This window comes from Apis cerana, linkage group LG8, assembly GCF_029169275.1.
Source record: "Apis cerana isolate GH-2021 linkage group LG8, AcerK_1.0, whole genome shotgun sequence".
Lineage (NCBI taxonomy): Eukaryota > Metazoa > Arthropoda > Insecta > Hymenoptera > Apidae > Apis > Apis cerana.
In genome coordinates this window covers 6,691,422-6,708,655 of record NC_083859.1, presented here as the reverse complement: position 1 = coordinate 6,708,655, position 17,234 = coordinate 6,691,422, and the positions used below count along the sequence as shown (strand labels likewise).

Below are 17,234 nucleotides of genomic sequence, written 5' to 3'. Positions count from 1 at the left end.
TTCTTTGTAGATATTTATATATGTCTATAATGTTTATTTTCGCCTTTGTTGCAGATACGATCATGCTATCGAGTGGGACCAACAGTATACTAATTATAAGATCCTAATGGATTACATCAACAGCAGAAAGGATGAATATAATGCGGAAGTAGTATTTGGTACGCCTAAAGACTACTTCCATGAGATTAGAAAACGCGTAGAGGATTTTCCAACTTTGAAGGGTGATTTTTTCGTATATTCTGACATCTTCAGCGAAGGCAGGCCAGCCTATTGGAGTGGCTACTTCACTACAAGGCCATATATGAAAATCCTAGATCGTGAACTGGAGGCGAACCTTCGATCAGCGGAGATTCTTTACACTATTGCATTAAATGTGGCCAAACAATCTGGAAAAGATTTTATGTTGTATGAAACATATTTTGAAAAGCTGGTGAAGGCTAGAAGAAACTTAGGTTTATTCCAACATCATGACGCGATCACTGGCACCTCCAAATCTTTTGTTATGAAAGACTATGCTTTAAAACTCTTTGAATCTATATCAGATACGACCAGTCTGCAAAGTTTCGCCATTCAATCTTTAGCTGGAAGTCCAAGTAAGCCTAATTCCGTATACGTTCTGGCTGAATCAGATAGAGATAGCTATGAGAAATTACCAAAGAAGATACCTATCGGAATTAACGGTCAAGAAACAAAGAAAATAGTGCTATTTAATCCTCTGGCTCAACCCAGACACGAGGTAATCAGTCTAAAAGTCACTTCTTATAAAATCAGAGTTCTGGACACACAAAAGAATCCTATTCCATATCAAATAGCTCCTGTGATGAATGCAACCAGTATCACTCACGATGTTTATGTTTTATTATTTGTGGTAGAACTGAAACCTTTAGCCATAGCTACTTATCATCTTCAACAAATTGATAAAGTACCTATGGAAGCTATTTCTACAGTATATTGCAGTAGATGCGGCAAGGATAATGTATTTCCCATCAAACCTATGCAAGTAGGAGATGTTCAATTGGAAAATCAAAGGATGAAATTGTTGTTTGATGGTCAGACTGGTTTCTTAAAGAGAGTAACTAAAAAAGCGACTGGTAAAATCATGCAATGTGCCATTCAATTCGCTGCCTATCCGTCCGCACAGTTTCATAGTGGGGCCTATTTGTTCATGCCTGATCCTAATCTTCGTGATATTGATAAGGATGTTCTGGAAGCTTATACACCTCATCAAAAGATTTATATTGTTAGTGGAAGTCTCAGTTCAAGGTTGACTGTTGAGTATGGGAAATTGTTGACTCATCATGTTGCTATTTACCACAGAGATGATGGATTGGGCGAAGCAATTTATTTGAGAAACATTGTAGACTTTGAAACTCCTCCAAAAAATCGTGAAACAGAAATGTTTATGCGACTGCAGACTGATATACTCAATGGAGATCCTCCAGAGTTTTATACAGATTTAAATGGTCATCAAATGATCAAGAGGACAAAAATAGACAGGATTGGCATTGAGGGCAATTATTTCCCCATCACTACTATGGCCTACATAGAAGACACTAATCACAGACTTACTCTTTTAGTGAATCACTGCCAAGGAGCAGCCAGTTATCAACCAGGATGGTTAGAAGTTATGTTAGACAGAAGAACATTATATGATGATTCCAGAGGAATGGGTGAAGGTCTTTTGGATAATCGAAGAACTATCATTAAGCATTGGTTATTGCTAGAAGACATTATTGGGGAGAAAGACAAGTATTCCAAACCTTCACTTTTTGCTAACCATTTAAGCAATGCTCTCAATTATCCTGTGAATATTTTTGTGGTGGATGGGACAGAAGGCGATATAGCAATGGCACCAGAGGTTAGGCTACTTAGTCAGAGTTTTCCATGTGATTTACATTTGCTAAATCTTAGGACCAATCATGATCAAAAACTGCCACATTTCCCTGTGAATAGTGCTCTGATGGTGCTCCATAGACAGGGTTATAGTTGCTCCGTGGGAGTTGATATTGCTTTAAAACACTGTCCATTAACGGAAAAAATTGGTCAGGGGACATCTTTCTATAAACTAGCAAATCTGAACGTGACCAAAACCTCGCTAACTGGCACCAAAACGAAGCAAAGGTTAAAGGATGGCCTCCAGGAGGTGACCTTACAACCTATGGAAGTGGAAACGTTCAACGTGAACTTTGTCCAATGATCCTAAATCCAACAGAAGCATTCACTTGCCTTCTGAACAGGACACTGCCCTAGCAGATGCTACCTCTTCGGATCTTCGTGCAATCCATTAGAATCAGAAAGGGAATTATTCTGCAAATGGCGCTGAAACCATGTTCTTCTTGCCCCTCGTTTTTTACCTTGTGTTCCATGGTCAATTCAGTGTACATATTAGACGCCACGATGAAATTGACTGTGTTTGCACCAGTACATACACATACACACACACACCAGGTCATCACATACTGTACTGTTTCATTTTTGGGTTTCCAATTAGACAGGCAAGGATAGGAAGGGAGAGTCAACATAAGAAAAGAAATTATACAGATTCAGCTGTGTCTTCTGACTTCATGTTCTCTCTAGTTCACAAGCTTTCCCGTGCATCTCGAATTAACTACAGAAACATAAAAGATCTTCACACTCTTTCTTCTCTGAAGTCTGATTTTTATAAAATCATTTATATTAATCAATTTTTACATCCAGATATTTCAAAGAGATTGTTGACACAAGTCAGGCTTCAGAAATATGTCAAAACAAATCAACGACACAATCAAATAATCAAAATACATTACAGACTAGTAATCTATCTAATAAAGATTTAGTTCGTGCGAGGCGTACGGGAACTGTGTGAATTATGATAAATAAAGTGTTCCACTTAGCCTGAACATTTAAATATCTTTGCAGAATTTAAAGATAGTTTATTGGAAAAAACTAGCCAAAAAAATTCTTATTATTCTGTTTTAAAATTCTAACATTTTATAGTTACAAAATCTTGACAATTGATATTCTTTTCATAAATAATAATAATGTTTTTAATAAAAATAACATTGCAAATGTTGAACAGTCTATAAAACTCAAATCTTTAAAATTCTTGTGAAGTTCTTGGTCACTTTATAACAGGACAATAATGTTTGCTCCACAAAAACAAGTGACTTGCCCGAAAAATATACAAAATGCTCAAGCCAAATGGATCACCATGTGAAATATTATAAATAATATATTATATTGTACATATCAATCCAGGACTTTACCTTAGACCGTATATTGTGATAGCGTGAGATATATAATGTAAATGGTATATACCTATTTTCATATGCAAAATCTTATACGAAAAGACTCTCTCTTCCTTCACCAAGCAGAATTATAAAGAGAAAATAATTAATTAGCCAGAAAATACTGGTGACTTCCAACGCTCTTCCAATTCTAGCGGGGACACAATTTAGTTGAGCCTAAAGGCTGGAAAGTACCTATTTTTTACTTTTGCTAAGGCGTATCCGGCTAGAGAGGCGAAAAGATTTGATCAAGCGTCCGCTGTATGACAGACTTGTGTAAATATTAGATTAATTAGCGGAATAGAAAGTATTGAATGGATTCCATGCGAATCCTGTGTCACTTTCTTAAAATCTATAGGCCAGTGAAGCAAACTTCTTGGTCAAAGAAAAGATTAGGCTCTTTTTAATCTATAAGGTTTCCCTTGACGAATTCAATAAATTAATTTAAAATTGAGGAATAAAATTAAATATTTGTTATTCAATTGTTAAACTATTTTAACTTTGTCTGTTGAATATTAATTATACAAATTTTATCAAGAAGTGTCTAAGCAAAACATTTATTATTAGAATGAAATATGTAAAATAAGTTTTAATATATTATATTTTATTAATTATTAATTTTATAGAACTATAAAAGTTTGTTTTAATTAGTATTTTAAATTTTTAGAATTTTTAACTTTCTGGCAATTTTATTTTCCAAGGGAATCCTAATGCAGACAATGCAGCTTGATAATAATACAATTAAGCTCAGCTTACTGAAGTTTTTGTTTTTTAATTCGAATTGTCAACGATTTTAATAATGTAAACAAAATACATTAATGGAATTAAAATCAACTTTTAATAAAGTTGAAAAACAAAAATGAAAAGAAACGCTTAACTTTTAATTTTATTTTATGCCTTTATATTCTTAACTATATATTTCTATAAAAATTGTAAATATATAAATTAAGTTTTAATACTGTATACAGATTAAGATATTATATACAATTATTGTTTGAATTTTTTAAATATCTTTTTAAAAAAATTATCAATTTTTATCAAAATTATTATCAAAATTTTTTTTAAAAATTTTAATATTAACTTCAAAAAAAATAATTTAATTTACAAAGAGTCTGCCTATCTTTAAATAGGCCAACTCAAGAAAGTAAAAAATATTAAATTTTAATAAAATACGTGACCATCAGGAAATTCGCGTTGGAATACCGCGGAAATTAGATCAAAAAGAAAAAAAAATGATCGCCGGAGATCCGTGACTGTCCTTGTAATGATATTGTAATATATTACATGTTTGTGCTGTCTCTAGAGAAGAAAGATCTATATTAAAGATGGTATATGTATACATACGTGTATGTATGCACATGTTATTTACATGTGTAAACACGTATATAGAGATATATTTGAAAATTTGCTAGGACTACCCGCAAGAATAGTTACTTGCGAGTTGTTCAGCCGACGAGGACAATTATACACCACGATATTCTTTATGTTACAATGTAATATTATATTTATTGAATAAAGATAGTAACTGACGTATTTTAAATAAGAGAATCGAGCTGACTTTTTCCCATCTCTTCCTTTGATTAAAGATATTTCAAGATCTTAGAAATATAATTGCATATTATTTTAGATATAATTTTAAAAATATTCTTAATCCAATAAATTAAAATATTATTATTTCAGTTTTACATTTTTTAAATGAATTTCAAATAACTGCAATTTAATGCAATTAAAATATAAACTTTTTTTTGGATTCAATCTTTTCCCCAATGTTTAAAAATAAAGAAGAACTTCAATACTAAATTGTACTAAATAAATTGAAAATAAAACCAAGAATATATAAAAACAAGTATCAAGTCTTCAATTAAAGTTTATATCAAAAAGAAATTCTTATTTAAGAAAAAGTGAAATACAAAGTTGTTATATCAATTTAACTTCTTCAACTATTTCAGTGATATGCATTAGCAATGAAGAAACAGGGATACGATGAAGAAATAAAGTCTAATGTCATCTGACTGGCAAATCTGTAGGCAACGCATGATAGTAAATCAATGAAGCGACACTCCCTCGTCGAATATCTGGGCTAAGCTTTAATCGATACGATTCCTTGACATAATTCTCATTAACGAGAGTGCGCGATACCAGCTGATGTACTGATAAACGCCATAAATGCTAGTTCCTTGGCTGCCGCGATTCTCGGGAAGAGGGTTAGAGGGTCATCAACATAAAATAGAAGATTCATTTGCATTCCTCTTGATACCTTAGAAAATTACCTCTACTCTGCCAGGATATTTAACTCTAATTGCATGGAATAATTTTAAGAAAAGGAATAAATTATCATTAGTTTCATATTATTTGCTGATAAATATATTTTCTATTGTAAAAGTATATATTTAGTTTTTTCTATAGCAGAAGTATATTACTAATTATTGATAATTTTTAGAGTTTCACTTATTTATACAAGTGTCTATTAATAGACATTGTATTTCTACTAAATCCAAATTAAATATAATAGATGAAGAAAAAAAGAAACAAAATTTAAAGATTATAATTTTAATAGCAGACTTTTATCTTTAAAACTTAAATGTATAATAATAATTATACATAATTAGATTTTAATGAAACATTTAAAATGTGGCTGCAATTAGCTTAAACGTTGTTTCAATGTGAAAATAGTTTGATAAATTTTCAAGAGAGAAGAAAATTAATTCGCAAACGACAGTCGCGAAACTTATCATGTCGAAGAACTAACAATGTGTTCTCATTGTCATTAATTAAGGACGTCAGGAGGACATTGAAAGTGGTGAAGAGAAGAAAAAAAAATCGATGTTACGATTGTCAGTTCCACAGCTGTGTCTAACGAAGCTCGGACAGAAATTCCGGTAGTACGGAAATCGAACCAATTATAATTAAAAGTTGTATAACGAGAAGAGTCTCTTAACTCTTTTCTATCTCTAATTCTAATTTTTTAATTTCTACGAATTCTAAGAAATCATATTACTTATGTTCTTCAATAATTTTATTAATTGTAATATTTTATAATATAATTTTTATTATATACACATATATATATATATATATATATATATATTGTATATAAGAAAACAATGATTATAATTTTAAAATAAGATTAAAAGAAACATTTTTTGATTTTAGTTAATTTTAGAGATATTTATTGTTTATGACTGGAAGAGAATTTAAGATAGATTAGTAAGTACAAAAGTTAAAAGTTCTAAAAATCCTGCCACTTTGAAGCAATAATCCAGTAATATCATTGTTCTAGACTGAGAGAAGAGAATAGAATTTTTTATATCGGTCAAACCATCGAGTGGATTGTTGGACGAGATTTAACAATATTTTTTTTTTGTGGCCGAGACAACGGATTATTTTCATGTAACTCGTAAAACTCGAATGTAATATCAGTACAAAAAGCTGGAAAGTAGGCCAACCGTGTAAATGACCTCAAATGAAACGCATTCTTGCATCCAGACAAGTTTTTTTTCTTCGTACAATGGTCACTGGAAGAACTAACATTTTATATTATAGATCTTAAAACTTGAATCACTTCGGTAATTGTTACAACAAGATATTTTTTAAAACTTTAATTACTAAATCTTACTTAAATTAAGAAATTTAATTAAATAATAAAATTTCAAAAATATTTTTTTTCTGATCTTCTTCATTTATTAGAAAATTTTGAGAAATTAAAAGAAAAGCATAAAACTTATTAGAATAACAGTCCTACAATATTTCAAAAATATAATGTGTTTTAGAATTATTATTATCACAAAGATAACAATTTCTAAAAATTAACAGAAGAACATAAAGGAGCAAGATCATTTATTTAATTGTTTCATTACTTTTATTTCTAAAGATACATAACACAAAAATACAGTAGTACAATATGCGGTAATATGATCAAGTGTAACTGAAAATACTATGAAAGGAAATAATAAAAATTGCAGAGATAAAAAGGAAGTCATAAAACGTCGAGCTCCTAGTGAGTTAAAGACACTGGCAGCTAAACTTATTTCTGAAAAAGATAAGGCGTCTGAAATTCCCGTTTCTGTTTTGGAGCTATCAAACTGGAGAGAAACTTCGCCAAGCTTTTTCCTAACCTCGACAATGGCCCAGTGAAATAAAGACGCGAAGACTTTAATAACAGAGACCAGCAAGGGAAGGCAGACAAATAGCCGGCTTTCCCTTTGTGCCATGAAAGAGGCGCAACCTCTTTTTCTCTCTCTTTTTATATTACCCCACCAAAGATATATACCCCGCCAGAAATTTTTCGAGGTTTCGAGGCCTTGAAGTGTCGTTAATTTGTATGGAAATACAGGATGGATTATGAACCATAGTTGGTTTTCTTAAGATATCTTGAAGGCAAATTATTCCACAAAGAGATGGTGGATAATAGTGAAAATCATTTTTTAATGTTCACCGCGATATTTTCTCTCATTCTGATTGTATGTTCTCATAATGAAATATAAAAAGTAAAATTTTAAGATAAATATTAAATGTTATTAGTTTTTTGTATATTTATATGTTTTATATATATATATTTTTTTACATATTTTTGTATTTTTATATATATTATATATATTATTTATTCTAATAACAGCTGACTTATAATACTTAGTGAAATAATGATTGATCTATACTACTTATTGAATAATATATTTATTATATTTTATATTATAGTATAGTATTATATATGTTTAAATTTTTATATTTGTTGTTATATACAATATAATATATAGAAATATAAAAAGATAAATATAATATATATATAAATATGACATATAGAAATACCAAAAATATATAAAATATATATAAAAATTATAAATATAAATATATAAATCCCCGGTGACATATAAATTCTATTAAAATTTATAATGAATAGTTTTAATAAGACAAATCATAAAATTAATTAAAAATTGATGCTATCTCTTAAATAATTTTATGAAGAAATGTAGACAAAGAAAATAAATAGGGAGAAAAAGATAGAGATAGTGTAAAAATATGAAAATCAGCGCCATCTCTAGAGTGCCATAAATGAAACATAAAAAGGATAGAATTGATTTGCAGCACCATCTCTTGAATACTAAGAACATTTATTTAAAGATAGACTAAAGTAGAATAAAAATTAAATCAAAATATGCTCAAAGATGACATTGAATTTTTATTTTACTTTATCCTATTTTTAAATATTTAAACACTCAAGAATAGCTCTGGATTTTTAAATTTATATTGTAAAATTCTGCTAATAATATTTTGTTGTCGATAATAATTTACAATAAGTTTAAAGATTTTTCAAAAAGATGGCGCTAAATAAATAATAAATATAGTTTATATATTTAATTAGATTAATTTTTTATTTACTTTATTATTTATTTTATTCAAACACATAAATTCAATATGTCTCCTTTGAATATTTTTTTCTTAACTAATACTTTGCATCATAGGAATATGAAAAAAAAAACTTTGTACTAAATTTTCATAGAGGGGGTGACGATAAATAACTTCATCTGAAAGAAATAATATAACCTATTTATAGATTGAAATAAATAATATTTAATAATTATTTAAAAATAATAAGAAAAATGACAGATTATTTAGCAAAACCTGCTTTCGTTGTTGGAGAAATTGATGAGGATCTTAACCTGTCTTTGCCTCCAACTTCCGGAGAAGAATATATTAAAAGAGTAGTGTAAGTAAAAGATTAAACAATTATCAAAAAATGAATAGTTAAATTTATGGTATTATTACAGAATAGAAGCACAAAAATGTGCTGATATTGTAGTAGCCGACATTGATCGGAAACATTTTGGGAAACCTACAATTGATGTCGAACCTGTAAGTTTGCAAACGATGTTTTACAATCGTTTATACAAGAAATTAGAATTCTAACTTCTTAAAATTTAAACAACATATATAATAATTATGTAAACGCAACGTTATAAGTTATCAGGCTGTATGGAGGCACCACCATGGCTTGGCCCTTCACTTGATTGGCAGTTATATCAAGTATCAGATTTTTCAAATATCAGATTATATATAAGTCAATTGAAAAACGAAATTCAATCATTAAAACGTAAATGGAAACGTCCAAAGATTGATATGGTATTTAATATACTAAATATTTTATACTAAAATATTATTTGAATGATTGTTTGCTGTATATTTGCCTTAATGTTAATATCTTAATTTTACAGCCAAGTATTGATGATGAAAAAGGTTGGATCAAATTTTGTTCAAGTAATGATAAAGAAAAAACAAGAATTGCTCCAACATTGGATATCATTTTTTGTTTAAATCATCCAGAAGTAGAACAAATATTAGAATATTTAGTGGAACATATTGAAACATTGGAAAAGATAGAATATGAATTGGGTCAATGGATATATGCATTGCTAGTTGTTCTGCAAATGCCATTAACTCCAGATACATGTTCCTGTTTAAGATCTTTGGCTAGAACATGTTCAATCATGCGTGCAAAATCGGTAATAAAGAATATTAGAAAAGCAATATTTTTTATTTTTTAATAAATCAATTTTATTGCATATTTGTATATTAAATTTGTTATTGACATTAATCAGGAAGTAAATTAAAATAATAGTTCAAAAAGAAAATTTATCATTTGTATTAAAATGAAACATAAAAATTGTTTACAGATTTTTTTTGTAATTAATTTACCATTTAACAAGCAGAAGATTCCAACTTCGGAATTCTGATTTAAATTAAATTTCCATATGCGTTAAATGAAATTTATTTGTAAAAATTAATAATTTGATTTCGAATTTAAATTTCTAACAAACTATTTTATATTTTGCATTTATTAATAAATTTAAATAAAAAATTATTTATTTTTCTATTGTATTTTTCTAATGTTACCAAAAAATGCAAAACGAAAAATAACTTGTTCTAAAAATTTCGTAAAAATCAATAATCCGAAGTTGGGTCATTTCTTGTGAATTTTAATTATGTCTACTTTTTTATTCTTTTTTTTCGTTTATTTTTTTAGAAGAAACTGGAAATACATGAAATAGGAGCACTGAATTTATTTATATGTCTAGTTGCGAGATATTTCCGTCAATTGGATTTGGCCGATCCTTAAAACTATCTAATTTTTATTGAAGTGCAATTTAAATTATTTACTTTGTGTATGATTTAATAAAATCGACCTTTTAATACATTTGTATTATTTTTTGCACACCTTTCCCTTTACTTAAAATATACTACTGGTTATTAGGGTACAATGAGGCAACATTTTTTAATTAAATAAAAGTGTATTACAATAATCAAATAATAAGTGAGAAATTGAAAAACCGAAGTTTATTCTTAAGCTATATTCTCTTGGTCCTGAAGAAGTGCAGTTGCTAATCTTTCTAAGTCATCATAACTAAGATTATTCACTTTATTCTTTAGGTCTTTTATCAACTCATTGATTATTGACTCTGTTTCTGATTCTGTATAATAATGCCTCAGAACTCTAGAAATTTCATCTCGTAAGAGATACATGCCAGACTTGCTATGTGAAGCCTTTCCCTCACTAGATCCTTCCTCTGTCTTTTTAATAACCAAAAGATTTAACTTGCTTCCATCTTTGATTCCTGGATAAAAACTTAATGGATTTTCATCTGAAAATTTGTTTCATCAAAATATTAAATTGTTAATCTAAAAATCCAATATCTTTTTTGTAGTTTGAATCTCACCAGCTAATGCCTTGCCCGTAAGCAACAGTCTCTGATGTGGAACATCTATACCCAAAAGATCGCTGACTTTGTGCTTTAACTGAAGAACTGTATCCGAAGGTGTAATCTATTACAATAAACAATTATTCAATAAAATTTTAATATGCCATAAAATGTATTTAAGCAGCATTAAAACCATTTCAAGTGTGAAAAGACATCAAAATTAACCGATTATTTTAAAATATGGAAAAGATACCATCTTTGAATCTGATAAATTTCTAGAAACATCGTCAGCGGCTAACAAAAAATTTATCATGTAACGTTTCTTGTAAATATAAAAAAAAGAATCCAAGGTGCTGAGTACTCACGTCAACAACGCATTCTTTTCCTTGAAGCTTCTTCACGATAACTTTCATGATGTAATGTGCACGCCGAAGCGTCCGTAAACCAAAACGAATGTGTAAAATCAAATTCTTCTCAAGAACGGGACCTTTAATGACACCGATAAGGATTCGAGCATTTTATTGTGAGGTTATATTTTGCGACACACGATATTACTAACACACGGCGTCATCAACTATTTCTACCGAGGACACGCGTACACATGCACACAGGTAGTCAGAAACCCTTAGACGTGCAAATACAGAAGTCGATACTGAACGTTCTTTATCGATAGATACGTGTCATCGAGATTTCCCTTTTCTTCTCTTTTTAAATATTTAATCAATCATTTTATTAAATTCTTGTAAAATATTTCGAAACATTGTAAATTTTTTAGTTTTATTAATTATTCTTTTGCTATTTAAGAAAACGATGTTCACTTGTATCAAAAAATCATTTATTATACTTCGATACGATTTATCGATACTCATGTCATAAATTTTGGCGGTTAGTCTAAATGTTAATATTTTATTTTGAGGTTAAGTTATACGTTTTTCGACTGATAAAAAACATATAAACATTAAGAAGAACAAAACAAATATTATGAGTAATGTTAAAGAAATGATATTGGACGAAAATTGTATTAATCATTCTAAAGATATTAAAATTACCTGCAGAGATGATCTAACCCCGTATTTTAAAGCCTGGAATCACAGCAACAATAAAGTTCACTTGTCAAAGGTAAATATGTATATATATGTATATATATATATATATAAATATATACACATATATATATAAAAAAGAAGAATATATTTTATTTATTCCAATGAAATTTTCTATTTTCTTATTTTTCTTATTTAATTCAATTGTTAGTTTCTTGAAATATCATTAAAATCACAACATAATATGAGGTTATTAAATATTGATAAAATTTAGAACATAATTTGATTTTTTTTAATAAATGCTAAAAACATGATAAATACTATTTCATGCAACTTTCTATTGTTATATAACTTTTAATTGCCCTTTTACAAATATAAAATTATAAATTAATTATATCATTAATGAAATATATAAAATATTTAAAAATATTTGTAAAAATGATTAAATTTTGTACAATCTCATAAAAAATGATTGAAAAAAGCAAATAAATGACTATATTATATATATTATTATATATATATTATATAATAGAATATATATAATAGAATATATAATAGAATATATATATATTATATATATATATATTCTATTATTATTAATTATTATTATTATTATTATTATTATTATTAATATAAGAATATAAAATAAACTTTTTACAAATAAATATCATTTAATTGTTAAGCCATTGATTTTTTTCAATAATACATTTCTAATAAATATTCGTTTGTGAATAATTTTTCAAACAAAATGTGTATTTAATATCATCTTCTCCATTTCAAATTTTTCTTAGGTACCACAAATATGTAAGGATGAACCGTGTCAGCTTGGTATCGACGAGGCTGGACGTGGGCCAGTCCTTGGGCCCATGGTTTATGGAATTTCTTACGCACCTTTATCCGAAAAACAACTTCTCGTGGATCTAGGTTGTGCTGATTCCAAGAGTTTGACAGAGGAAAAAAGAGATACAATTTTCGATAAAATTTGTGAACAGTACAAGACAATAGGTTGGGCTGTGGATGTCATATCTCCTAATGTTATTTCAAATAGCATGTATCGTCGGGTAAAGACTTCTCTAAACGAGGTGTCTATGAATTCTGCGATTGAGCTAGCTAAATTAGTGATTGAAGCTGGTGCAAGGATCACGGAGATCTATGTAGATACGATAGGTAAGCCAGAAAAGTATCAAGCCAAATTGGAGCAAATTTTTCCAGATATAAAGATAACAGTCGCAAAAAAGGCCGACTCCACGTATCCTATTGTCAGTGCTGCCAGTATTTGCGCTAAAGTCTCTCGTGATCATGCTATAAGAGCTTGGCAATTTCTCGAAGGATCGATAATGACAGAATACGGAAGTGGATATCCAAATGATCCAGAGACTAAAAAGTGGCTATCCGAAAATGTGGATCCCGTATTTGGGTTTCCGCATATTGTCAGATTCAGCTGGTCTACCGCTGAAAAGATTCTGGAATCAGATGCCTTATCTGTTGAATGGGAAGAAATGGAAGACGTAAGGAATCCTGGGGAGCAAAAGATTTCCAGTTTCTTTGCCAAATCACCAGATAAATCTTTCAAATCTCAAAAAAAGCGGCATCAATTTTTTACCGAAAGATGCCTCTTCAATACTTCCTCATTATGATTTTTCTAATTTATATACGATACAAGTAATATATACACCCACACACACACATACAGAATTACAATTAAAAAGCTATTTCGAACTAAAACTTTTGTCTGATCCATCGATGTAAACGCCGTTTTATTTATCAGAACGTTAAGTTAAAGATAAAAGTTCAATTTATGTACATATGTACAGTGTGCATTCTTACAGTAAAATACGATATGCAAAGAGTGGTTTTCCAACTCACTCAATGTATTTTACTTGTAATTAACAATTAGGAATGTTATTTAGCATAAAATGTTCTTTGGTAAAATACACTCTACATTCACACGCGTACACACGATTCACAATAATTTCTAGAATAACATACATATCTCTGCAGTTGATTAATAGCGACTAGATTGATAAAAGCTATGTCAAGAACACTCTCACCGAATTAAAATGTTTTTTGCTCTCTCATGCGACTGGACGATAAAAACACTCGTGTACAATTAGAATATAAATATGCTCGGCATTCATTCGTTCATTCATTCATTCATTCGTTCATTGTTATTGATTATTATTTGTTCATTCATTTTGTGATTCATTTCTTTAACAATAAAAGACAATAAAAAAGAAAAGGAAAGAAAAGTACATAGAGCGGCAATTTCAAGAATCTGAAGATACAAACATAGATTTATAAATCGAGTTTGTTTTTTAAACTTTGTTTTCTTGTATCAACAATTGAATAAAATCTTTTTTTCAAGTAACCATTTGATGATATATTTAATGAATCCTTAAATTTCTATGCATCTTATATAAAAATCTAGAATTTCAAATTTCAAATTTAAGGATTTTAAATTAAATCTATAAAAATATTTTAAGTTCTAAAATTTAGAATTTAAATTTAAAACTTTCAAAAATATGTCAAGCTTGTACAAAGAGGCAGTATATAGAGAAAAAGTATCGAAAGTATACAAATTGATGGAAGATGCACAGAGATTTATGAAGTGATTCAGCAAGAATTTACAACACCCGTCTTTTCATTCTCTAACTTTATAACATACTGACATATATTTTTATTAAGTATATTCTCTCGTCTATGTTCTCACTAACTTCACTAACTGCGATTATAAAAAATAGAAACAACACGGATAATTTAGTACACCAGAGGTCTCCATATGTCACGATTTGAGGAGACTTGAAAAGGATGAGCACGAAAAGGACGATGCACCACATCTTGAGTCTTCTTATCGTAGAATCAATATACTTGTCATCAGAAGGAAGATGCATGGTGCTAACATGTTGCTTCCGCTTCCTAAAACATAAATTAAAAGTAATATTGAATAAAGAAAAAAAGGTAAAAAAAAAAAGGCATGAAAAAATTGAAACATATCGTGGCTTTAATTCAATCGATATTGGCGAGGGAATTGCATTCACAGTTACTGACACACAAATTTACTAACATCGCATATGTATCCATAAGTCAGCAAATTGTCGGCAAACGAATATGTCTCTGATTCTGATTTTTTTAATGATATTTTGCGATATTTCTACGTGGATAGATGGATTTTTCTTTCTTGGCATCGATCTTGACAATTAATATTTCACTAATTTGGAATCATTTATAGATTCTTTCCAGAGAAAAATATTCGTTTGGAACTGAAGATAGATTAATATTTTAGAAAATTTAAGATAATTAAGATTATTTTGAAATTATCAAAATAATTACTATTTTAATTCAAATTTAAATTTCAATACAACAAATTTTTAAATTTATATATAATTATTTTTAATTTTTAAATTTTAGTAATATATAATTTTTATTCTTATATAATATGTGATATTTATATGAACATACAATTATTTACAATTATTACAATCTAATGAAATAATAAATTATAAATATATTATTAAAGAATATAAATATAAAATATATTCATATTGAAAAATTGATATAACTATTGATATAACTATTGCCATCCATAAATTTATCATATAAGGATTACTTCAAATAATATATCAGTGATTTTCATGTTATTGGAAAGAATTTAGCATATTTCTATAATATCTTTCTTCTTTATCAATAATCGATAAATTATGATTTTTGTTATTAACAGTACCTTTTTTTATCAACATATATTAATTTTTCATAATAAATAAATCATATAATAAATTAATCTATTTTGAACATATTTTTTATATAGGATCCATAGAAAATCAAATGAGAACCACTGAATCTCCTCCGCCAAGTGCACGCGTCCTTAAGCGATCTCTTCAAAGTGCTTTTCCTTCAAAATAGAAGCTCCCACGAAAAACCGTCGTTCTACATTTTTGATGCTTTTCGTCCAGAGGAATAACTTTTTTATGACTTTACTTTGAGAAATATCATACAGGATAATTCAAATATATATTCCAGAGAGCACGTGTTTTAGAGATGTCCACTTCAAATCATAATGTCATAAACGTATTAAAATATAATACAAAAAAAGTTGAAAATCAATCATATTTACATTCATATATATATTTATATGTATCATTTTCTTACCTCCTAAGATATGTTCCGCATGCGTATGGCCTTGCGCCCTTGTCTCCCTGCTTTCCATAACGGGCATCTTGAGGGGCCTTTCACCCTCTATGCTGAGCTCGTTCGATTTCCAATATACAGTCGCTATCGTTGCCAGGCATTTGATCTTCAGATCACCCCTCTTGAAGTGCTTCGTACGCAGACGAAACTCCAGACCTAGCACAGCCGTTTCCAAACCCTCGCGATCCACCTCGGTGATGTGAGGCCCTCTCAAGTATTGCGTGTCAACCTGAGTCAAAAAAAAAAAGAAAAAAAAACAGGAAGATGGAAAAAAATGAAACCAAAGGATTGTTTCTCATGTATTACACATTTAAGAAAAATAAAAGCATTTATGATTTCGCTTGAACAAGCGAGACTTGTCAAGTTATCGTGTATCACATTTGATTCCGTAATCGAGTTGGATTGCACTTTAGTAGATTTTGAAAAAATAATTGACATGCGAAAGGACAGAAATAATTTATTAACAAATGTTTAACCAAAATCTGGATTGGATAATTGTTAATATAACAGACGATGGACGTATAAGAATCTATTATATGACTATAAAAGGTTTCTATAAAAGGTTCTTTTCGCAGAGAGGCTTTGGATTCAGGTCAAAGAGAATAGCGAATTGAATGAAGTGTTAAATTATTATATTATGTTTAAATTATATTATGTTTAATATTTATTGAAAAGTGATGAACAAGAATATCCAGGTTTAATAATATGGGTCAGGATATACGTAGAGATCATAAAATTAGTCAAAATTAAAGTAAGCATGTTTTGGCTTTCTGCGCAAGGGAATTGACAGAAATGCGAGGAGATAAGAACTTGAAACTTTGACTAAGAACTTTAACGAAGTTGTCCCATTTTATTTAAATATTGGGCATATAATTTCTTGCAACATAATATAATTAATACAATTTTTTTCTTTTCAATATTTTAATCATTTAACTTTTTATAAAAATTTAAACTGATATTTTTAGATAAAAAAAATTGCTTTTCTTTGTTCAAATTCATTTTTAATCTCTTTAAACATAAAAATGAATATTCTATATTCATAATCTTTA

At 28.7% G+C, this 17,234-nt stretch overlaps 5 protein-coding genes across 16 annotated transcripts in view; 3 read left to right on the top strand and 2 right to left on the bottom strand.

Annotated features, from left to right (window-relative positions):
- LOC108001718 (alpha-mannosidase 2) overlaps window positions 1–4,814 on the top strand; it is a 128,653-nt gene extending 123,839 nt beyond the window's left edge. For all 7 annotated transcript variants that reach the window (XM_062078416.1, XM_062078417.1, XM_062078413.1 and 4 more), the window contains one exon: window positions 55–4,814. In XM_062078416.1, coding sequence (XP_061934400.1) covers window positions 55–2,197 — 2,143 coding nt within the window. In that variant the 3' untranslated portion in view covers window positions 2,198–4,814. The remainder of the gene's footprint in view (window positions 1–54) is intronic.
- Window positions 4,815–8,507: 3,693 nt separating this feature from the next.
- On the top strand, window positions 8,508–10,453 carry LOC108001710 (gem-associated protein 2). Its single transcript, XM_017062880.2, has 5 exons — window positions 8,508–8,970; window positions 9,032–9,116; window positions 9,225–9,383; window positions 9,476–9,763; window positions 10,285–10,453. The coding sequence occupies exons 1-5, from the start codon at window positions 8,864–8,866 to the stop codon at window positions 10,375–10,377; spliced, it is 732 nt and encodes a 243-aa protein (XP_016918369.1). The 5' UTR covers window positions 8,508–8,863; the 3' UTR covers window positions 10,378–10,453.
- Window positions 9,791–11,459, bottom strand: LOC108001711 (ubiquitin-like protein 4A). The gene is made up of 3 exons (XM_017062883.3): window positions 11,323–11,459; window positions 10,976–11,081; window positions 9,791–10,900 (listed from the first exon to the last, which is right to left on the bottom strand). Exons 1-3 carry the CDS (start codon window positions 11,368–11,370, stop codon window positions 10,602–10,604), a joined length of 453 nt encoding a protein of 150 aa, XP_016918372.1. The 5' UTR covers window positions 11,371–11,459; the 3' UTR covers window positions 9,791–10,601.
- Window positions 11,430–14,368, top strand: LOC108001706 (ribonuclease H2 subunit A). Its single transcript, XM_017062874.3, has 3 exons — window positions 11,430–11,568; window positions 11,874–12,076; window positions 12,792–14,368. The coding sequence occupies exons 2-3, from the start codon at window positions 11,939–11,941 to the stop codon at window positions 13,635–13,637; spliced, it is 984 nt and encodes a 327-aa protein (XP_016918363.2). The 5' UTR covers window positions 11,430–11,568; window positions 11,874–11,938; the 3' UTR covers window positions 13,638–14,368.
- Window positions 13,727–17,234, bottom strand: part of LOC108001707 (uncharacterized) — a 54,827-nt gene continuing 51,319 nt past the window's right edge. For 2 of the 6 annotated variants that reach the window (XM_017062876.3, XM_017062875.3), the window contains 2 exons: window positions 16,147–16,414; window positions 13,727–14,916 (listed from right to left, as the gene is read on the bottom strand). In XM_017062876.3, coding sequence (XP_016918365.1) covers window positions 14,849–14,916; window positions 16,147–16,414 — 336 coding nt within the window. In that variant the 3' untranslated portion in view covers window positions 13,727–14,848. Of the gene's footprint in view, window positions 16,415–17,234 lie in introns of all 6 variants that reach the window. The other 4 variants (XM_062078408.1, XM_062078411.1, XM_062078409.1 and 1 more) reach the window with 3 other exon arrangements.

Excerpts from the sequence above, each read along its gene's own strand:
- LOC108001710 (XM_017062880.2), top strand. The coding sequence starts at position 8,864 with ATGACAGATTATTTAGCAAAACCTGCTTTCGTTGTTGGAGAAATTGAT. Across the intron at positions 8,971-9,031 it reads GAATATATTAAAAGAGTAGT|AATAGAAGCACAAAAATGTG; the intron begins GTAAGTAAAAGA and ends GTATTATTACAG. Across the intron at positions 9,117-9,224 it reads CTACAATTGATGTCGAACCT|TTATCAGGCTGTATGGAGGC; the intron begins GTAAGTTTGCAA and ends CAACGTTATAAG.
- LOC108001711 (XM_017062883.3), bottom strand. The coding sequence starts at position 11,370 with ATGAAAGTTATCGTGAAGAAGCTTCAAGGAAAAGAATGCGTTGTTGAC. Across the intron at positions 11,082-11,322 it reads GAAAAGAATGCGTTGTTGAC|ATTACACCTTCGGATACAGT; the intron begins GTGAGTACTCAG and ends TTATTGTAATAG. Across the intron at positions 10,901-10,975 it reads TACGGGCAAGGCATTAGCTG|ATGAAAATCCATTAAGTTTT; the intron begins GTGAGATTCAAA and ends ACAAATTTTCAG.
- LOC108001706 (XM_017062874.3), top strand. The coding sequence starts at position 11,939 with ATGAGTAATGTTAAAGAAATGATATTGGACGAAAATTGTATTAATCAT. Across the intron at positions 12,077-12,791 it reads ATAAAGTTCACTTGTCAAAG|GTACCACAAATATGTAAGGA; the intron begins GTAAATATGTAT and ends AATTTTTCTTAG.